This window comes from Lupinus angustifolius, chromosome LG01 (genome assembly GCF_001865875.1).
Source record: "Lupinus angustifolius cultivar Tanjil chromosome LG01, LupAngTanjil_v1.0, whole genome shotgun sequence".
Taxonomy (NCBI): domain Eukaryota; kingdom Viridiplantae; phylum Streptophyta; class Magnoliopsida; order Fabales; family Fabaceae; genus Lupinus; species Lupinus angustifolius.
In genome coordinates, this window is record NC_032009.1 from 24068296 (window position 1) to 24085385 (window position 17090).

Genomic DNA, 17090 nt, shown 5'->3' on the forward strand with positions numbered 1-17090 from the left:
ATATGAATACTCGATGAGATATTGACATGTATAAAACTGTTTCACCGCATACATTTCTGTATGAGTTTAATATTTATCTACCATTAATTTATATTACTTTTGTTTCATGGTCAATAATGATTAATATATAAACGATGAATGATCTACAAAGACTATAAAAACACTTCCATATATACATATTAAATCTTTTTTATAGCTAGAGAAAAACAATTGTGAGTAGGAAAAGGAGTAAACATCCATTTGCTTTCTTCGTTTGGCTTCACCATTGTTGGCTGCATCTCTCGAATTTCTAGGGTTTTCGAAGTCGATGTCTTCTCCTGCTCCTTTCGACGACGTAAGTTCTCTCCTCACTTAACACCCTTTCCAATTTCATTTCCTCTTTTCCGTCATAGTTACTTCGCTCATTATCTCAATTCGCAGGAATTTGATTTTGGAGGTGGATTTGGCGGAGCACATTCAGGTTTTACATTCGTTATTATTGCTTATTGAATATATTTTCATTGTTTAATGTTTTTAACATGATATAATATAGGTCATAAGAGGTCATCTCCCGATTTTGAAGATGAAGATTACGATAATGATCCTTTCGGACACAAGAAGGTTCATTTATCAATTATATTATGAATATTCAAGTCTATTTTTTTTCTCCCTTAGAATATAAACTGAAATTTGTGTTGTTCATGATTTAGGCAAAGTCAAAAGCTGAAGAGGCTGCTTCTGGTGTAACCACTGGAATGATCTTGTCGCTTCGCGAGAGGTACTTGTTACTCAATGTAGCTTGTTTGGAATATTGAATTCTGTTATCTTAAAGATTAAAAATTTCTGGTGCTTTGTTTTTTTACAGTCTTCAGAACTGTAAAGATTCGGTTGCAACATGCCAAGTACGCTTTCCTTTTATCAACGGACTTTGTTGTTATAATTCATGTTTTTAAGTGTTGGATTCATGTATGGTTAGCAGTGAAAGTGAAAGTGAAACTACTTTTGTGTTTGTTATTATGCGAAGTTCCATATATGATCGTATTATCTTAGGTTTAGTCTCACCGTTTCGTTTCCACCTCATTGTATATTCCAGAATGAACTTGTGGCTGCAAAGTCTGAGATTCAGATATGGCGCTCTGCATTTCAAAATGAGCCGTACATACCTGATGGGGCCACTCCAGGTTTGTTCATAATGGTTTTTGCAACTGACGTGGGAAATAGTTATTTGTGATCTAGTTCTGCTTACAGTTGTTTTCTGTATTTTTAATACATGCCTGATCAATTATTTCAATTTCATTCTTTGCAGCACCCAAATTGGTGAATAGTTATCTTCAATCCCTGAAGTCATGTGAAGAGTCTCTAAGAGAGCAGGTTCGGAATCTTATCTTTCATTTTATTGATTCAAAATGATTCATTATCCATTGATCAGGTTTCATTAATGCCTTTCTCCATTCTATTGGTTCTCAGCTTGAGAAGGCAAAGAAAAAAGAAGCTGCGTTCATTGTGACATTTGCGAAAAGGGAACAAGAGATAGCAGAGTTGAAGGTAGCTATTATTATGAAAATAAGGGTCTTGTTTTTTAGCATGAGTATTTATTATTTATTTTATTTATTTATTTTTGCATCAATCTAGAATGCCAGATTAAATTGCTTTCCCCCCTTAAATGAGGCTCTTGCAGTGAGGTTGGTCATTCTTTCTCACTCTCTCATCTACATCACACAACCAAGATCATCAAATGATTTATTTAATAGAGTTTCTTTTATTATTACAAAAACTGTCTGCATAAAAGGACGGTCCAATGCACATGGCTCCCACTTAGTGATGACATATCTTATTGATCTAGTTGCCACTTGGCAGTTAGAAAGCATTTACACGGTTCTCGTTGAATCTTGTTCTTGCATTCTTTCTTTAGAATTTGAGATCTGGTTTCATTTTGGTAAACACTAAATCTCGTCATAACTCAATAATTGGTCTGTATGTTGGAATATTTGCTAAATAAGTTTCAAGAATGAGTTCTTTACTTTATTAATGGTTGTTATCAATATGAAGAAATCATACTCTAGAACTGGACTTTCTTTCTAATCCCCCAACTGGGTTGGTTGCTAGTTGCGACATGCATGGGGTAACATTTGGAAGATAGAACAGCTGGTAATAAGAATTAACAAAAGAGTAATAGTTTCTTCTTTTCATGGGAAGACAGAACATCCTTTGGAGATGTAAGCCAATAACATGTATCCTCATTGGAGGTGTATGAAGTTCAAGAAAAGCTTGAAACCAATCCATTTTAATCTTACCATACTATTGTTGTATGTCTCTTGTCTTGCATGTTACCGATTTTAATGATCCATATTTTAAATATTCTATTTATAATTTTTAGTTGAATATCGTTTTGTTCACGAATGTGTTAACTTTTACAGTCTGCTGTACGGGATCTAAAAGCTCAACTCAAGCCAGCATCAATGCAGGTATTGTTTATAATATCTCCAGCAATAAGTTTGTTTACTGGGGATTCTTCATTGTCCACTCTTGTTTATGCATTAATTTCTGAAGGTGACTATAGTTTTCCAACTTGTAAGCCATTTATAGATTGTTTATGACTGATACCTTGCTTATATTTTAGTTTTTTATTGGATTTTATATCATATGTCATCTTTGCTTAGCATGTTAGTGGTAGACCCCAACTAAAGAGTGAAGGATCAAGTGTACCACTCTTAGGTACCAGAGTTATGAGAATAGTATAACACACAACTAAAGTAGATTTGAGCACAATTAGGAACTGACACACAATATTGAAGAATATTTTCACTAAGTTGAAGAAAATCACAACCTCTTTCTAAATACGATGAGAGAACAATACACTCTCTATTTAAAAATAGGAGAATACTTAAGAAAACAGTAAATAAATTTTCTCTTGTATTAAATGGGATGTTGAAACTGAGGGAATTCTGTTTATATTATATAGGAGAACATACTTGTTGCGTCCAAAAATAGGAGAAAAGCTTACACCAAAAAATATTTCCTTTTTTTCTCTGGTTGATAGCCAATTTTGCTATTTGACTTTTTCATGTCACCGAAGTGGCTTTACTACGTTCATATTCTCCCCACATGAAGTCACTTTTGGTGTCCTTTCAAAATCCTTTTGATCTTGCCAGTTCCATGTTGCTTACATTCTTGATAGGCCATGAGGATCGACAACATATAAGCTTGTCGGTGTTGATTGACTTCGTCCTGGCATCTTCTAGGTTCTCTCTACTATGGATCTTCCGCATGTCCACACTCCCTTATACTAACAAAATGATATTGAACTCCTATGTGTTTTGTTCTTGAATGAAAGGTTGAATTCCTTACTATGTGCAAACTGCAAAGCACTTTGGCTATTACAATACAAAATAATCTTTTGTTGGTTGTTCCTGAGTTCATCCGTTAACCTCTGAATCCAATTTGTTTCCATGCATGCATGGGTAATTGCCATGTATTTAGCTTATTTAGTAGATAAAGCTAAAGCAGATTCCCTTGCCAAATCTTCCTTCAATTCCCGAACTTGATCTTTTGTGCGGATCTTACCACCTACAGTCATGCAAATAAAGCTACCGAGAACTTAAGCAGCATAGAATTGGCAAGATAAAAAAGATTTTGAAAGCTTGCCAAAAGTGACTACAGGTGGGAGATTGTGAATATAGCAAAGCCATTTTTGTGGCGTGAAAACGTCAAAGAGCAAAATTTGCTATTAACTAGGGAAATTAAAAGAAATAGTTTTGTGATGTAAAATTTTGTTCTATTTTTGGAAGCAGCGGGGAGGATGTTCTTCTACATAAATAGTACTCCTTCCTCATGTTCGAACATCCCATTTTCTCATAATGTTAGATTGTGTATTCTCCTATTTTACAACTTTATTGCCAATCCTTTTTTCATGATTGTGACATCCTTTTTCACATCTTTACAGCCTTATGCATATTAGCTGAAACATGAAAGTTAGTCCTGTTGTGCAACTTCAAAATCATTTTGGCTGTTATGTTGCATTCGTTTTGTCTGTGCATGTGCATGTGTGTATGTTCACTTTTTCTTCATTTGCCCCCAAATAGTAGCACCTTATTTTCCATTGGTATGTAATTTGCAGGCAAGGAGGTTGTTACTGGATCCGGCAGTTCATGAAGAGTTCACACGGTTAAAGGTTTGTTATTGTCTTCGGACTTCTATTAGATCCAGTTTGGTTTTTTGAATCTTGTCACACTTCAGTGGAAATTATATGTAATAAATCATGCTGGACTAGGAAAATTTTAGTCCAAGTTGTCTAATAGTTTTATCACCCGATAGGTTAAGTGAAGTAACAATGTCTTGTTATCCTCTATGATGAACACTGTACTGCTTTATCATTTAGGGGCAGTGAAGGAAGCACTGACACTTCATAATAGCTGCCATGTCCATGTCGTGTCCATATGGACACTTATCTGTATTGGACACTCCTAACCATGTTTTTTAATTTTTTTGTTGCTATATCTGTGTTTCGTATCTGTGCTTTCCTTAATTACTGAGGGGAACTTATTAAGAGATTTTAATATTTTTGAGGTGACAAATGAAATGGAACCATTTTCTTCTTTAAGAAAAAGGTGGAAGAGGAAAGCTTCCTACTTTGAGTATTTAGTACAATTACATATACAAACCATAGAGACAAAGAGTCTAACTTCTAGGATGAAGGGTGGTACTAAATGTATAAATGGGGTTTTCAGCTGATAATTATTAGCATATGCTTCCAACTTAATTGATGAATCCAGAGGAAGCTTAACAAGGGTCTGAATGTGTTTGCTTTTTAGATGTGTATGGTATGGATGCCTTATTAGCCCAGGTTTAACATGTCTGGACTGTTTTTTTTTAAGTGGGGCTTAAGATAGCATATTCTTTTTCATGTTTTCATTAGTCCATTCATATGCAACACATGTCCTCACTTCCTACAAATATTAGCATTTTGTTTTTGTTGTTGATTGGACATATTAATTACATTGGTGATCACTCCTTTTGAGTATTTCTTACAAAGGTTCTCAACTGATCATAGAATTTAGTTGAGGAGAAGGACAAAAAAGTAAAGGAGTTGCAAGATAACATCGCTGCTGTAAATTTTACTCCTCAAAGCAAGATGGGGAAGATGCTGATGGCTAAATGTAAAATCCTTCAGGAGGAAAATGAGGAGATAGGGAATCAAGCTTCTGAGGGCAAGGTGCTACAATATCATTTGCTTTAAACTTCCAATTGTCACCTTTTCCTTTTTTTCATCATTCATTTGGTAGTTGGTTTTCCCTGCTCTTATTTTTTTGTGTTCATGGCTTTATGTAGCACAGATTTGTAATTATGAAATGCTCTACCATGGTCTCTAATGTAATAATATATGTTGAGTTGGAAAAAAACAGCTGGTGTATGGTATTGAGTGAATAGTGATTGGAAGGATTGTTACAGATGCATCAGTGTTTAGCTTAATCTGTGTATTTGTCTGCATTGGTTGTGCTGAACGGATGCTGATATTGTCTTTGTTTTCCTCCTTATTTTTCTTGGTGTGCAGATGCAAGAATTGGCATCCAAACTTTCATTGCAGAAACACCAGAATGCAGAACTCAAAAGTCAATTTGAAGGTTAATTGTTGAATGGTTGCATTTCATTTAATCCTTTGTCCTTTATACCAGACTCAGTGGCTGCTAGTTTCAAAATGCCATCTTACCAGATTCATTAAAGTTCCCTTATAATCACATATTAGTGTCCATTCAAAATAGTCTGACATATGTAATAATATTATGGTGCGAAATGACTGTCAAACTAATTGTTTAAGTTCATACCTAATAGTATGCTGAGATATCATGTTGAGTGAATGTGCTGAACTTGGGACGTTTTGACATGTTAAATGTTTGTTAGCGAGACTCTTAGATCTGTTTGCCATAAAATTGGACACAAGGGATTAAAGTGAAATTTTGATCTATTATTATTTCTCCATGTTTAAGCAGTTTATGTAATCTTAATTCTTAAAATTGACTACAGGGTTGCAGAAGCATATGGATGGACTGACAAATGATGTGGAAAGATCCAATGAAACGGTTTTTGCTTATTCCTACTTTCACATTTTAATATTATTTACAGAATGCAATCGCTACTGCATTATGCTCTAATGTGTTGCCCAATAGCGGCCATGGCAGATGGCGGTGGCGTTTTTTGGGCTACCGCCATTAGCCATTTGGGAAATCCCGCCATATGGCCGTGTCCGCCTTTTGCTCGAAAAAGCCGCCATGGCTGTATGGCGGTGGCGGGCCATGGCGGTAATGGCGGCATTTTGACTTGCTGGTCAGTTTTTTTTTTTAAAATTGGGCTGGGATGGGTTTTTTGGGCCCATTCATGGGTTAAAAGTTAAAGCCCTAACCATTTCTATTTTTGCATTTTCTCCTTATTGCCTCTATCTCTCAAAAATGAGTTCTATGTTGTGTGCTGCCTCGACTGCCACCGCCACAATTACGTTTCTTAACTCTTTTTCATTGCGTTTTCCCTTTCTCTATTTTTTTCTTTCTCGTTTCTTGTTTTCTCATTTTTTTATCTCTTTTTCATTCCATTTTTTTAATTTCGTTTTTTATTTACTTTCAAAATATATATTCTTTAAAAAAAGTACATCAGTTATCCAAATATTCTTATGCTGAGTTCTTGTTAGTGTTTAAACCGAACTTCGATGGCTTTTACTGCAGGTTCTTATGTTGCAAGGGAAAATGGAAGAGAAGGATCAAGAGATTCAAAAACTGAAAGATGCGTTGCGGCAAAAAAGATGCATGAAAGAAGGGAAAACAGATGTTGCATCTCATAAAAAAGACAGTGATGAGATGGTACCAAGGGAAGAAGCTGAGTAATCTTCCTTTGCAATTTTTGTTTGCAAATTTTCAACTTCGGGTAATGTTTGGTATTGTAATCCTCATTGCTTATCTGGAACATTTTCTCAATGGACTTGTGATAATTAGAGATTAGAGAAATTATGTTAGAAATACAGGCCTTGTTGTAAACTCAGGAAAGCGTTTAATAGTCAAATCATCTGAAAATATTTATCCATCCCGTGCTCTAGTTGTCATGTGTAAACACTGAAATAGCTCTTCATGTAAATATTTACTAATGGATGACACTAACCCCAAGACCATTTAAAATCAACATTGCTCATATTTTCAATTTGTTGAGTAGGTTCTGCGAGCCCTTGTAGTTATAATAAAAAAACACAAAAAATAAAAGCATGGTAGAAACGACATGTCTGTCTCTCATGTTTATTAGAATTTTTAGCCTTGTTTTTTTGGGTGATATAATATTTTTTCATAGAAAAATCAAGTTGATCCAATGTTGCAGTTATATATTTAATATACAGGAGTATCATATGATGCATTGCTATTAACCGAGTTTCAGTCCAGGTGACATTTGTCATACCCTTTTTATTATGGGAATCATCAATCATATGGGGAAAGTCATGGCTTCACATGCTCAGAAAATAAAAAATATCAGCCAAGGAATTTTATTTAATCAAACTATTGTTCCAAGTATAACCACAGCAAAATAACATCCTACAATGCAAGCTATAATTACTATATAAGAATACAAGCTGAAATGTAGAATAGTCAAAATTTGAACATATATCCAAAGAAGGGTTGAAAATATTTTGAACATCACTCCCTCTCTTATGTTTTGTTGAGATACTTAACATTGTTTTGGGACGAATACTTCAACTCTTTTCTTTGAAGGGAAATTGTAAAAAGATTGTTGAGCTTGGAACTTTCCATGCAGAACTCTCACGTAGCTTGTGATGTGTCAGTCTCCCATCCTCCGGTTTTTTCTGTTTCTCAACACGTGCCCTTCAGTACCGCATGTATCACTTTAATGCTATTTTTTTATTTTAATATTCTACTATTAGCAGGCTAGCATTATACACATATCTCATTATCACCTGTTCCCCTTTTTGTGTTATTTGCCTGTTTCGGTCAATGAAAAATGATACTTTATTAAAAAAAAAAATTTAAAACATAAAATAATATATTTATATTATTCGGAGAAATCTTATTATTAAGAACATGGAAACATATTCATTTTGAAACATGTGGTCTCCATACCACACATGTCCCACAAATTTGATAAGGTTTGTAAAATATATCGGCCAGATAAAGAACAAAATCTCCGAAATTTATGATTCAACTAAACAACAGTGGGGAATCCTTTTATTTTTTAAAAGAAAAACAAGAGAATGTATTTCCGAGAATTTGAACCTGAATATTCACTAGTTTTCCATTTATATCTCTATTATTGTATAAATTTATATATTATTTTACTACTTTATCTTTTTATTTCTCTATGATAATTACATTCTATTTATTACATGTCTTATTAGTAGTATCGACGGTTTGATATTGTTTTAGTACCGTGATAGGCAAATAAATAAAATAAAATTACTGTTATTACATAATACCTCAATTAATACTCCAATATGAAGAAAAAATAAAACCACTTGGCTAAGTATGAAGCACAAAATGTAAACCTTTTGGCTTTGGCAGATTTTAAAGGATCAAAGTTTGCAGGCAAAACGTCAAACTCTTGGATCATTGAATTTCTGATCTGAACGTGATCATTTCAATTTATACAACAACTATATTGATTTCTAGTGATTGGAAACTCGCGAAGGTTTCAGAGGAATCCAATGAATGCAAGTTAAGTTTTGTGTCTACTAGGACTAAAGGCAGAAATGGATATGGTTAGACCGTTGTTGCTTTTATATTTCCTTAAAAGAGTGAAATTGTTATTATATTTATATCTGAAGGATAAAAATATCAAAATATTATTTTTTTATTTTTGTTAGACTGTCCTCTTTGGAGAGAAGATCATTACTGTATTATACTATATCTTCATTAAATAACATAAGTAGATCAGTACACTATACTTTCATTAAATAACATAAGTAGGTCTGTTTTATAAATTTTATTATATAAATTGTCATATTTTTAATTATTTTTTATGTGTTTAGTATCTATATCTCGATATTGTTAGATTTTTGCATATTGTTATTATATATTTAACTTTTGTGTATTAATTATTAGAATAAAATTAATATAAGTTGGTGTAAAAAGATTAATATAATATCAATACACATATATTAAACTCTTATTTTACTTAAAATAATAATAATAAATATGTTAGTTTATATTGAAAATTTATTGTAACAATTTATCATTTTAAATTTCATATGTTCTCTTTACATTAATAAAAAACAGTTAATCAAGGAAGAAGTAAAAAAACTTATCCCAGGCATTAACCATTCATTCTAGCAAAATCTAATATTTTAAATTAATAAATAGATTTGAATTATTATATTTTTATAGAATAAATGGTTAAGATATGTAGTATGTTTTTTAACTTACTTCTGCAATAAGTTGTTAACCTCTTTTAAAATTTTGATAACTTATTTTCTAGATAGCAATTACTTTAATTTTTTAAGGAAGTGATTGTTTGGTAGGAAAAGGTGATTTAAAACATTGTATACAGAATGGTTTGGTATTAGGTGTAAATCAAACTTTAATAGTTTAAAAAATGAAAAATGTGAACTTCTTTTAATTTCTAAATTTTGTTTAGAACTTTCATGTGACTTTCATTCTTATAGGAAGATAGATTATATCTTCATATGATATTCTTCAAATAATATAAAAATATTATTTTTGTTTGTTGAATTTCTTTAATTAAATAATACTTTTTTATTATATCCACACCAGAAATTGGGACAAAAGTATGAAAAGAAGGTGAAACCCGATTTTGCCGTATAATAAATAATAGACCCTATTTAATTTTTAATAATTATTATACTAATACATTTAAGTATTTAGTAAAAAACATTATTGAATTGATATAGAAATATAGAAAACTTTTGATATATAGGAAAGGTACCAAAGCATGCAGCTTCCTTTATTCAGTTCACACTTCATTGATGAAACTTACCATCTTCCTCTTCTCCGTGTCTCTAACCTTAACTCCCCATAAACAAATGGTTCTCCTTCACCCTAATTCCCCATTCTCAATCAAACTTGAAGCTTCAACTTTCTTAGCAAATGACCATCATATCCTCACTCAAATCCCACCCAACATAACCGCCACACCTCCACCCCATGACCCTTCAAACACCGCCGGTTGTTTCATCGGTTTTCATGCCACCGCGCCAAGTAGCCGCCAAGTGGTTCCCATAGGCAAGCTTAGGGGAATAAGGTTCATGAGTATTTTCAGATTCAAACTATGGTGGAGTACTCATTGGAATGGAAGCAATGGCCGTGATGTTGAGAATGAAACACAGTTTATGATGTTGGAGAACAATTCCAGCATAGGACGCCCCTATGTTCTTCTTCTGCCACTCATTGAAGGTGGTTTCAGAGGTTGTCTCCAACATGGGCTTGATGACTATGTGGATATTTGCATGGAAAGTGGGTCCACTCGTGTCATTGAGTCTAACTTCAGAAGCTGTTTGTATATTCATGTCGATGATGATCCTTATAGTTTAATGAAGGAAGCAATGAAAGTGATGAAGGAACATCTTGGAACATTCAAGCTTCTAGAAGAGAAAACCCCACCTGGTATTGTTAATTTGTTCTAGTTAAAGAGATAGGAGTTGATTATTATATAACTTAAGTTCATGGTTTTAAAGTGTGCAACCGTAGAAATGGAATAGAGATAGAGGCAAGTACTTCACTTTTATTATATTTTTAATACTAAAGATATTATTTTATTATATTTAATATAATTATTATATATTAGATTTTTGTTTTCGTTTTTTGAATGACTAAATCCATACTCCTACAAATGACCACAATATTGCAATTATTTTAGGAACAAACAAAAATCACATATCCTAAGACTTGTCCTATCCAAATTCTCAGACTTACCAATTAAAAATAGTCGCATAAATAAAAATAATTTTTTTTAAAAATAAAATAACATTTTTATATTATTTCATAACACAAAATTGAGATATGATTGAGGATAAAGTAATCTATTTTTCTGTTAGCTATATTTATCTCTAATTATGGTAAAACTATTGCAATTGATAGTTATAGTTGTATTAGACTATTAGTATATAAGCTAGAGCTTCAGTCCAATTTATAACTTTTCACTTTTGTTATGCAATCAATTCCATATTTTCAACCTACTCTAAGTTAAATTATTTTCTTCTGTCTCGGGCTCTACTATATTTCCAACAGGTATTGTGGACAAGTTTGGGTGGTGCACCTGGGATGCATTTTACCTAAAGGTGAATCCACAAGGAGTATGGGAAGGGGTGAATGGCCTAGTAGAGGGTGGGTGCCCTCCAGGTTTAGTCATCATTGATGATGGTTGGCAAACTTTTTGTCGCGATGATGAACCAGTGACAGATGGAGGAAGCTTGAATTGCTCTATACCTGGTGAACAAATGCTGAATAGGCTCACAAAGTTTGAAGAGAATTGTAAGTTCAGGGAGTACAAATCTCAAAGGGTACCTAATAACAAAGGGATGGGTGCCTTTGTTAGGGACCTTAAGGATGAGTTTAAGTCCTTGAAGTATGTGTATGTGTGGCATGCTTATTTGGGGTATTGGGGTGGGATAAGGCCTAATGTGGTAGGGATGCCTCAGTCCAAGATCATTGATCTTAAGGTTTCTGAAGGGGCGGAAAAGATGATGGTTGATTTAGCAGTGGTGAAGGTAATAGAGAGTAGGGTGGGATTGGTGGCACCTGAAGAGTTATATGAGGGACTTCACTCACACCTTGAATCGGTTGGAATTGATGGTGTCAAGATTGATGTCACAAATGTAAGTGTTTCTCCATATTCTAAATTGATCCTATTTTTAGCCTTCTTTTAAAGGATACAAAGATCTATTGTCCCTGACTATGTTCCGAACTGTGCTAATAGATGATATAAATAAAGTTTGGTACCAATTAAAATACACTTTTTGATGAGTTTGCATAATATTATTTAATAATCTATTGGAATCTTGTTCTGGAGCTCCCCGGAACTTAAGGGCATTCCCTGATTAGAATCCACATAAAAAACTAGATGAGGTGGATAAATGAGCGCATAATCAAATTAATATGAGTCTGAAGCATAATTACAAGTGCCTCCTTGCATTAGCACAGATCATATAGTTAAAGCATTCTCAACTAGGCATGTTTCTATTTAAAATTACGTAGAGCTGATTTCAATTACTACAGTGCAAAGTAAATAATGAATACAACCTACTTTATTCAGAGTTTACATATAAAATTGGAGCTTATAAGGTGAATTAAAGTTAAGATTTGATTCTCTCTCAATCTTGTTTCTAATTAGTCCATAGTTGCATGAATCGGAACAAAGTACTAATTAGTATTGTTGAACTATGGCAGATTCTTGAGATGATATCAGAGGAATATGGTGGCCGTGTTGAACTCGCAAAAGCATATTTCAAAGCACTCACTGCTTCAGTTAGGAAACATTTCAAAGGCAACGGGGTCATTGCTAGCATGCAGCAGAGCAATGAGTTCATGTTCCTTGGTACAGAAACCATATCACTAGGACGAGTTGGTAAGTTCTTAAAATTGAACAAGATCCTCTAAAGATATGAGCTTTTGTTTCTTATTTTGTTTTCAATGACAAAAGTGTTATTTCATTGTAAACAAAAGGATAAATGTTTCATAGTAGGTTGTATTTCCTTTGGTTTTTTAACACTTGCCTTTCCGGTAGTGGAGAAATCCTTATTCCTTAAAATTTTGCCAGCAACTTTGACGAATAAATATGGGAAAAATTCAAGTTTATATATAAATATATAGATATGAGTTATGATACATATATGCTCATGCAGGTGATGATTTTTGGTCTAAGGACCCTGCTGGAGATCCAACAGGAACATATTGGCTGCAAGGATGTCACATGGTGCATTGTGCATACAACAGCTTGTGGATTGGAAATTTTATTCACCCTGATTGGGACATGTTCGAAACTAATCATGTTTGTGCCGAATTCCATGCCGCTTCTCGAGCCATCTCTGGTGGACCAATTTATATCAGTGACTCTATTGGAAACCACAACTTCAAGTTGCTTAAGATGCTGGTTCTACCTGATGGCTCCATTTTGAGGTGTCAACATTATGCACTTCCTACCAGAGATTGCTTATTTGAAGACCCTTTGCATGATGGGAAAACAATGCTCAAAATTTGGAACCTCAACAAAGTAAGACTATGCATTTTCACTAAATTTTTGGCAAATAGCAATGTCTCCTCAACATAGAGCAATGAGTAAAGTGTAAACCATTAGTTTATATTTGGCTTTCTTTTTTTGCTAACAGTATACAGGGGTTTTGGGTCTGTTCAACTGCCAAGGAGGAGGGTGGTGCCCTGAATCTCGGCGAAACAAGAGTGCCCCGGATTGTTCAAACACTGTGACTTGCTTTGCAAGTCCTAAGGACATAGAATGGAGCAAAGGGAAGGAACCAATATGCATCAAAGAAGTAGCTTTATTTGCTGTTTACACATTTAAGGATGACAAGTTGAAGTTCCTCAAGTGGGAAGAGAGTTTAGAGTTTTCACTTGCACCTTTTAGTTTTGAACTTATGAATGTTTCTCCAGTGCTGGCCTTACCCAAAAAAGCAGTCCAATTTGCTCCAATTGGATTAGTAAACATGCTCAACTCTGGAGGCTCAATTCAGTCTTTAGAATTTGATGAGCATGAAAATGTGGCTAGAATTGGGTTGAGAGGACATGGAGAAATGAGGGTATTTGCATCTGAGAGGCCACAAACTTGCAAGATTGATGAAGTACATGTGGAATTTGATTATGAAGACAACATGGTTAGGGTCCATGTTCCTTGGCCTAACTCTTCAAGATTGTCCATGGTGGAGTATTTGTTTTGAACAAGCATTGGTTCCCTATCGTTCATTTGTGAGTTGAGTTTTAGAGGGGAATGAATGAGAGAAATGGAAGGCTTCTGTACTATCTCATAAGTGTATTTCATGACTCTCAATCCTTGTATTTATTTTCCTTCCTCTCCAAAATCCAACTTGCAAATAGGATTTACTAAGTTTTAATTGCTTTCTATGTATAACTTTCATGTAACCTATCATGTAAGTTATCTAATATCTGTCACATAATAAGAATGATATTTTATAGTATGGATGACGTTAATGGTTGATCAATAATGTTATTTGGAGACAAAAAATTGAGAAAATGCATTGACATCTTGAACATCAAGTTAAAAATAAAAAATAAAATACATTGACATCTTGATTATCAAAAAATACCCTCTCACTAGTTGAGTAACGGTCATGTTTCTGAGTTTAAAAAAAATGGCCCAGATTTTAATTTGGGATAGGTCATTATTAAAAAAGCATGTGTCCTAGTAAATGAGAAAAAACTAGAGTTGTGAGCTAATCAAATGAAAATGTTGACTTGCTGGTTTTTGGTTTCTGAGGGGGGTTTGAGACCCGTTAATGTTCATGTTGAGACAAAGTGTGACCCTTACCAAAAATACCCACTCCACAGCTTCAAGAGGAGCAGACTCATTCAATCTAACAGTTGATAATTTCAAAAGTTCGAATGTTTTAGCAGGTAACTAAATATTTTGAAAAGTTACTGCCAATTATATTTATTAACTAGTATATAGAGTTGTTGAAGTTATTCAAGTTTATGGGATGTAGCTACTTTTTTTCCAAGACAGAAATCATTAGAGGTGGACTTTAATTATATCAAAAACTTAAGTATCAACATATTGAGCTGAAACAGCAGCAGGTCTATTCATATGGCCCATAAATTTTTATTAGCATTTAGCATATAATACAATTTTAATCTATTTGTGGTTTAGTATGATATGTTTGCCCAGCTTCTGGATATCATTATTGGGCAATACATTACATACAACACATGAGCACATCTTCTCTCCCACAATTTATACTACTCTATGTGTCATAAATTATAATTTGTCATACAAATATTTAATAATTAAATTTTAACTAAAATTTTTTTTAACTAATCACTAGTAGGTTACCTGTGCATTTTCACATGTGATAATATATTTTGCATGAATTTATTTAAACAGTATAAATGTAATTTGTAAATTAAAAAGTTATTGATAATTACCTTATGGAAGATGATGTTTATATATTTAAATGATGAATTAGAGTTGTGGTCAAATAACATAGCGTAGAACCTGTTGTATTAAATAAAAAATAAATTACTATGAACAAAAGTTTAGAATACAATTTAATATAAGTTTTATAATACATGTCAGAGATTTTAAAAAACTTCTTCGTATTAGTCTAAATTCCTCAATAGTATTATAAGAGTTCCAACTTTCAACTTTATCTCATGATTGGAAAGAATAGAGGTTGTAAGTGAGTTTAAAAATTCAGGATTTAGTATGTTGAATGTTTCACTTTCATTAGCATGAGACACATCAATTGAATCTGAACTTATATATTTATTTTCCTCTTACATTAGAATATTTATTACTATATGTTTAATAATGTATTATGTTGAACAAAATGAAAATTTAAAGACAACTAAAAAAATTCACGTCAAATTTTTCTCACAAGATATTCATTGATTTGATCAACAATCTCAATTATTGATGCAAGTATTGCTCTAGATTGCATAAATTGTACCTCGTGGTAGTAATGTTGTAGGTTTGATAAACAATTGTACAAGTTGCTATGCCATAGCTTTACATGTAAAATAGTAGAATAAAAAATATAAAATAATTCATAATCAACAATTTAAAGCAATATAATTGAATAAATAAAAGTGTTGATATATGCAACTGATATTTGATATCTATTGACCTACTTAAACTAAAATTGGAAGGTGTAGAAAATGAAGTTTAAGGAATAACCAAGTTGTCCGATATTTTTAAATATTTAGGTTGACAATAAAATTACTTGAGAAGTATGACCCTATTTTATTTCAATCCACTTTTCCTTGTAGCATAAGGTTATACATAGTATTTTCTATAGATAGTAATGGGCTTAGCATTTCCCATAGCATAAGATACCTATCATGTGAATCTTTACCATATGATATAATAGTTTATAGAAGTTTAAATCTCAAATAAAATGATTTAAGTCATCCTAATAAGTACTACTTGTTGTTATTTAGTTATTTGTGTATACAAAAATCTTAGCAATTGAGTTTGTTGGAAAATATGAAGTATTTATTGTTGATAAAGTCACTAAGACAATATACAGTGTAAGTTAACCTTGCATTTTGATAACAATAAAAATATGTTTGCAGAGCTTTTGATTTTTCGTAGTCTTTTTCCAAAGGAACCTACTACAAAACATAAGTAATTATTTTGAAGATATCTTTGTAGAACATTATATTTCCAATATAGTTATACAATTATTTGTCTTTTTCTTTATACATAGTTTTTTTTATATTTTCAAAATCTAATCTAAGAGTGATATACACATTTGAGAGTTTGCAAGTGATATTGTGATAGATCTATATATGTTGTACAAAATGCAAAAAATTTAAGTTTTATTTTCAAAAGAATAACTAAAAATAAATCCACATAAGCGGTTATGATAGATATATATTCATTTACATCAATGTTCACAGTTTCTACATTTTTATTTCCAAAATAATAATAAAAAACACAATCATAACAACTTTCAGATAGAAAATATTAATTTACGTCACGCCCCAACACACTCTAAATTGAATGGAAGAAAAAAAAATGTGATCTTGTAATCCATTTCAATATCCTTACTAAATCATTAACAATTACATAAACATGAAACTATCAAACTTCACCATAAATCATTAAAATGAAAATACTAATGTTATAAGAGAAAAAATATTATGCATGGGCAGTTAGTAGTTCTATTCACTATCACTATATCATCCATCATTCATATATAATCGTCATTGACTATTTAAAAAAGTAATCTAAATTTCATATACTAATCTTATCTACATTTTTTTAATTTATTCTCATCTATGCGTAGAATAATTTTGTCATAATTTCATTTGAAAACTTGTTATTCTTCTCATAAATGTTTTTTAAACAAAAAGTGTTTGCTATAATTCAATTAGACGAAATAATTGGAAGAAAATATCATCCTTACTTAGAAGTTAATGATC

At 32.4% G+C, this 17090-nt stretch overlaps 2 protein-coding genes across 2 annotated transcripts; both read left to right on the top strand.

Annotated features, from left to right (window-relative positions):
• On the top strand, positions 225 to 7161 carry LOC109357616 (FKBP12-interacting protein of 37 kDa-like). Its single transcript, XM_019601589.1, has 14 exons — positions 225 to 334; positions 421 to 460; positions 533 to 600; positions 690 to 757; positions 845 to 881; positions 1073 to 1160; positions 1286 to 1350; positions 1447 to 1524; positions 2397 to 2444; positions 4097 to 4150; positions 5030 to 5191; positions 5531 to 5600; positions 6001 to 6056; positions 6693 to 7161. Exons 1-14 carry the CDS (start codon positions 308 to 310, stop codon positions 6849 to 6851), a joined length of 1020 nt encoding a protein of 339 aa, XP_019457134.1. The 5' UTR covers positions 225 to 307; the 3' UTR covers positions 6852 to 7161.
• LOC109357625 (galactinol--sucrose galactosyltransferase-like) lies at positions 9920 to 14090 on the top strand. Its single transcript, XM_019601600.1, has 5 exons — positions 9920 to 10583; positions 11208 to 11794; positions 12366 to 12543; positions 12821 to 13188; positions 13304 to 14090. The coding sequence occupies exons 1-5, from the start codon at positions 9947 to 9949 to the stop codon at positions 13865 to 13867; spliced, it is 2334 nt and encodes a 777-aa protein (XP_019457145.1). The 5' UTR covers positions 9920 to 9946; the 3' UTR covers positions 13868 to 14090.

Excerpts from the sequence above, each read along its gene's own strand:
- LOC109357625 (XM_019601600.1), top strand. The coding sequence starts at position 9,947 with ATGAAACTTACCATCTTCCTCTTCTCCGTGTCTCTAACCTTAACTCCC. Across the intron at positions 10,584-11,207 it reads AGAAGAGAAAACCCCACCTG|GTATTGTGGACAAGTTTGGG; the intron begins GTATTGTTAATT and ends TATTTCCAACAG. Across the intron at positions 12,544-12,820 it reads CATATCACTAGGACGAGTTG|GTGATGATTTTTGGTCTAAG; the intron begins GTAAGTTCTTAA and ends ATGCTCATGCAG.
- LOC109357616 (XM_019601589.1), top strand. The coding sequence starts at position 308 with ATGTCTTCTCCTGCTCCTTTCGACGAC. Across the intron at positions 601-689 it reads ATCCTTTCGGACACAAGAAG|GCAAAGTCAAAAGCTGAAGA; the intron begins GTTCATTTATCA and ends TTCATGATTTAG. Across the intron at positions 2,445-4,096 it reads TCAAGCCAGCATCAATGCAG|GCAAGGAGGTTGTTACTGGA; the intron begins GTATTGTTTATA and ends TGTAATTTGCAG.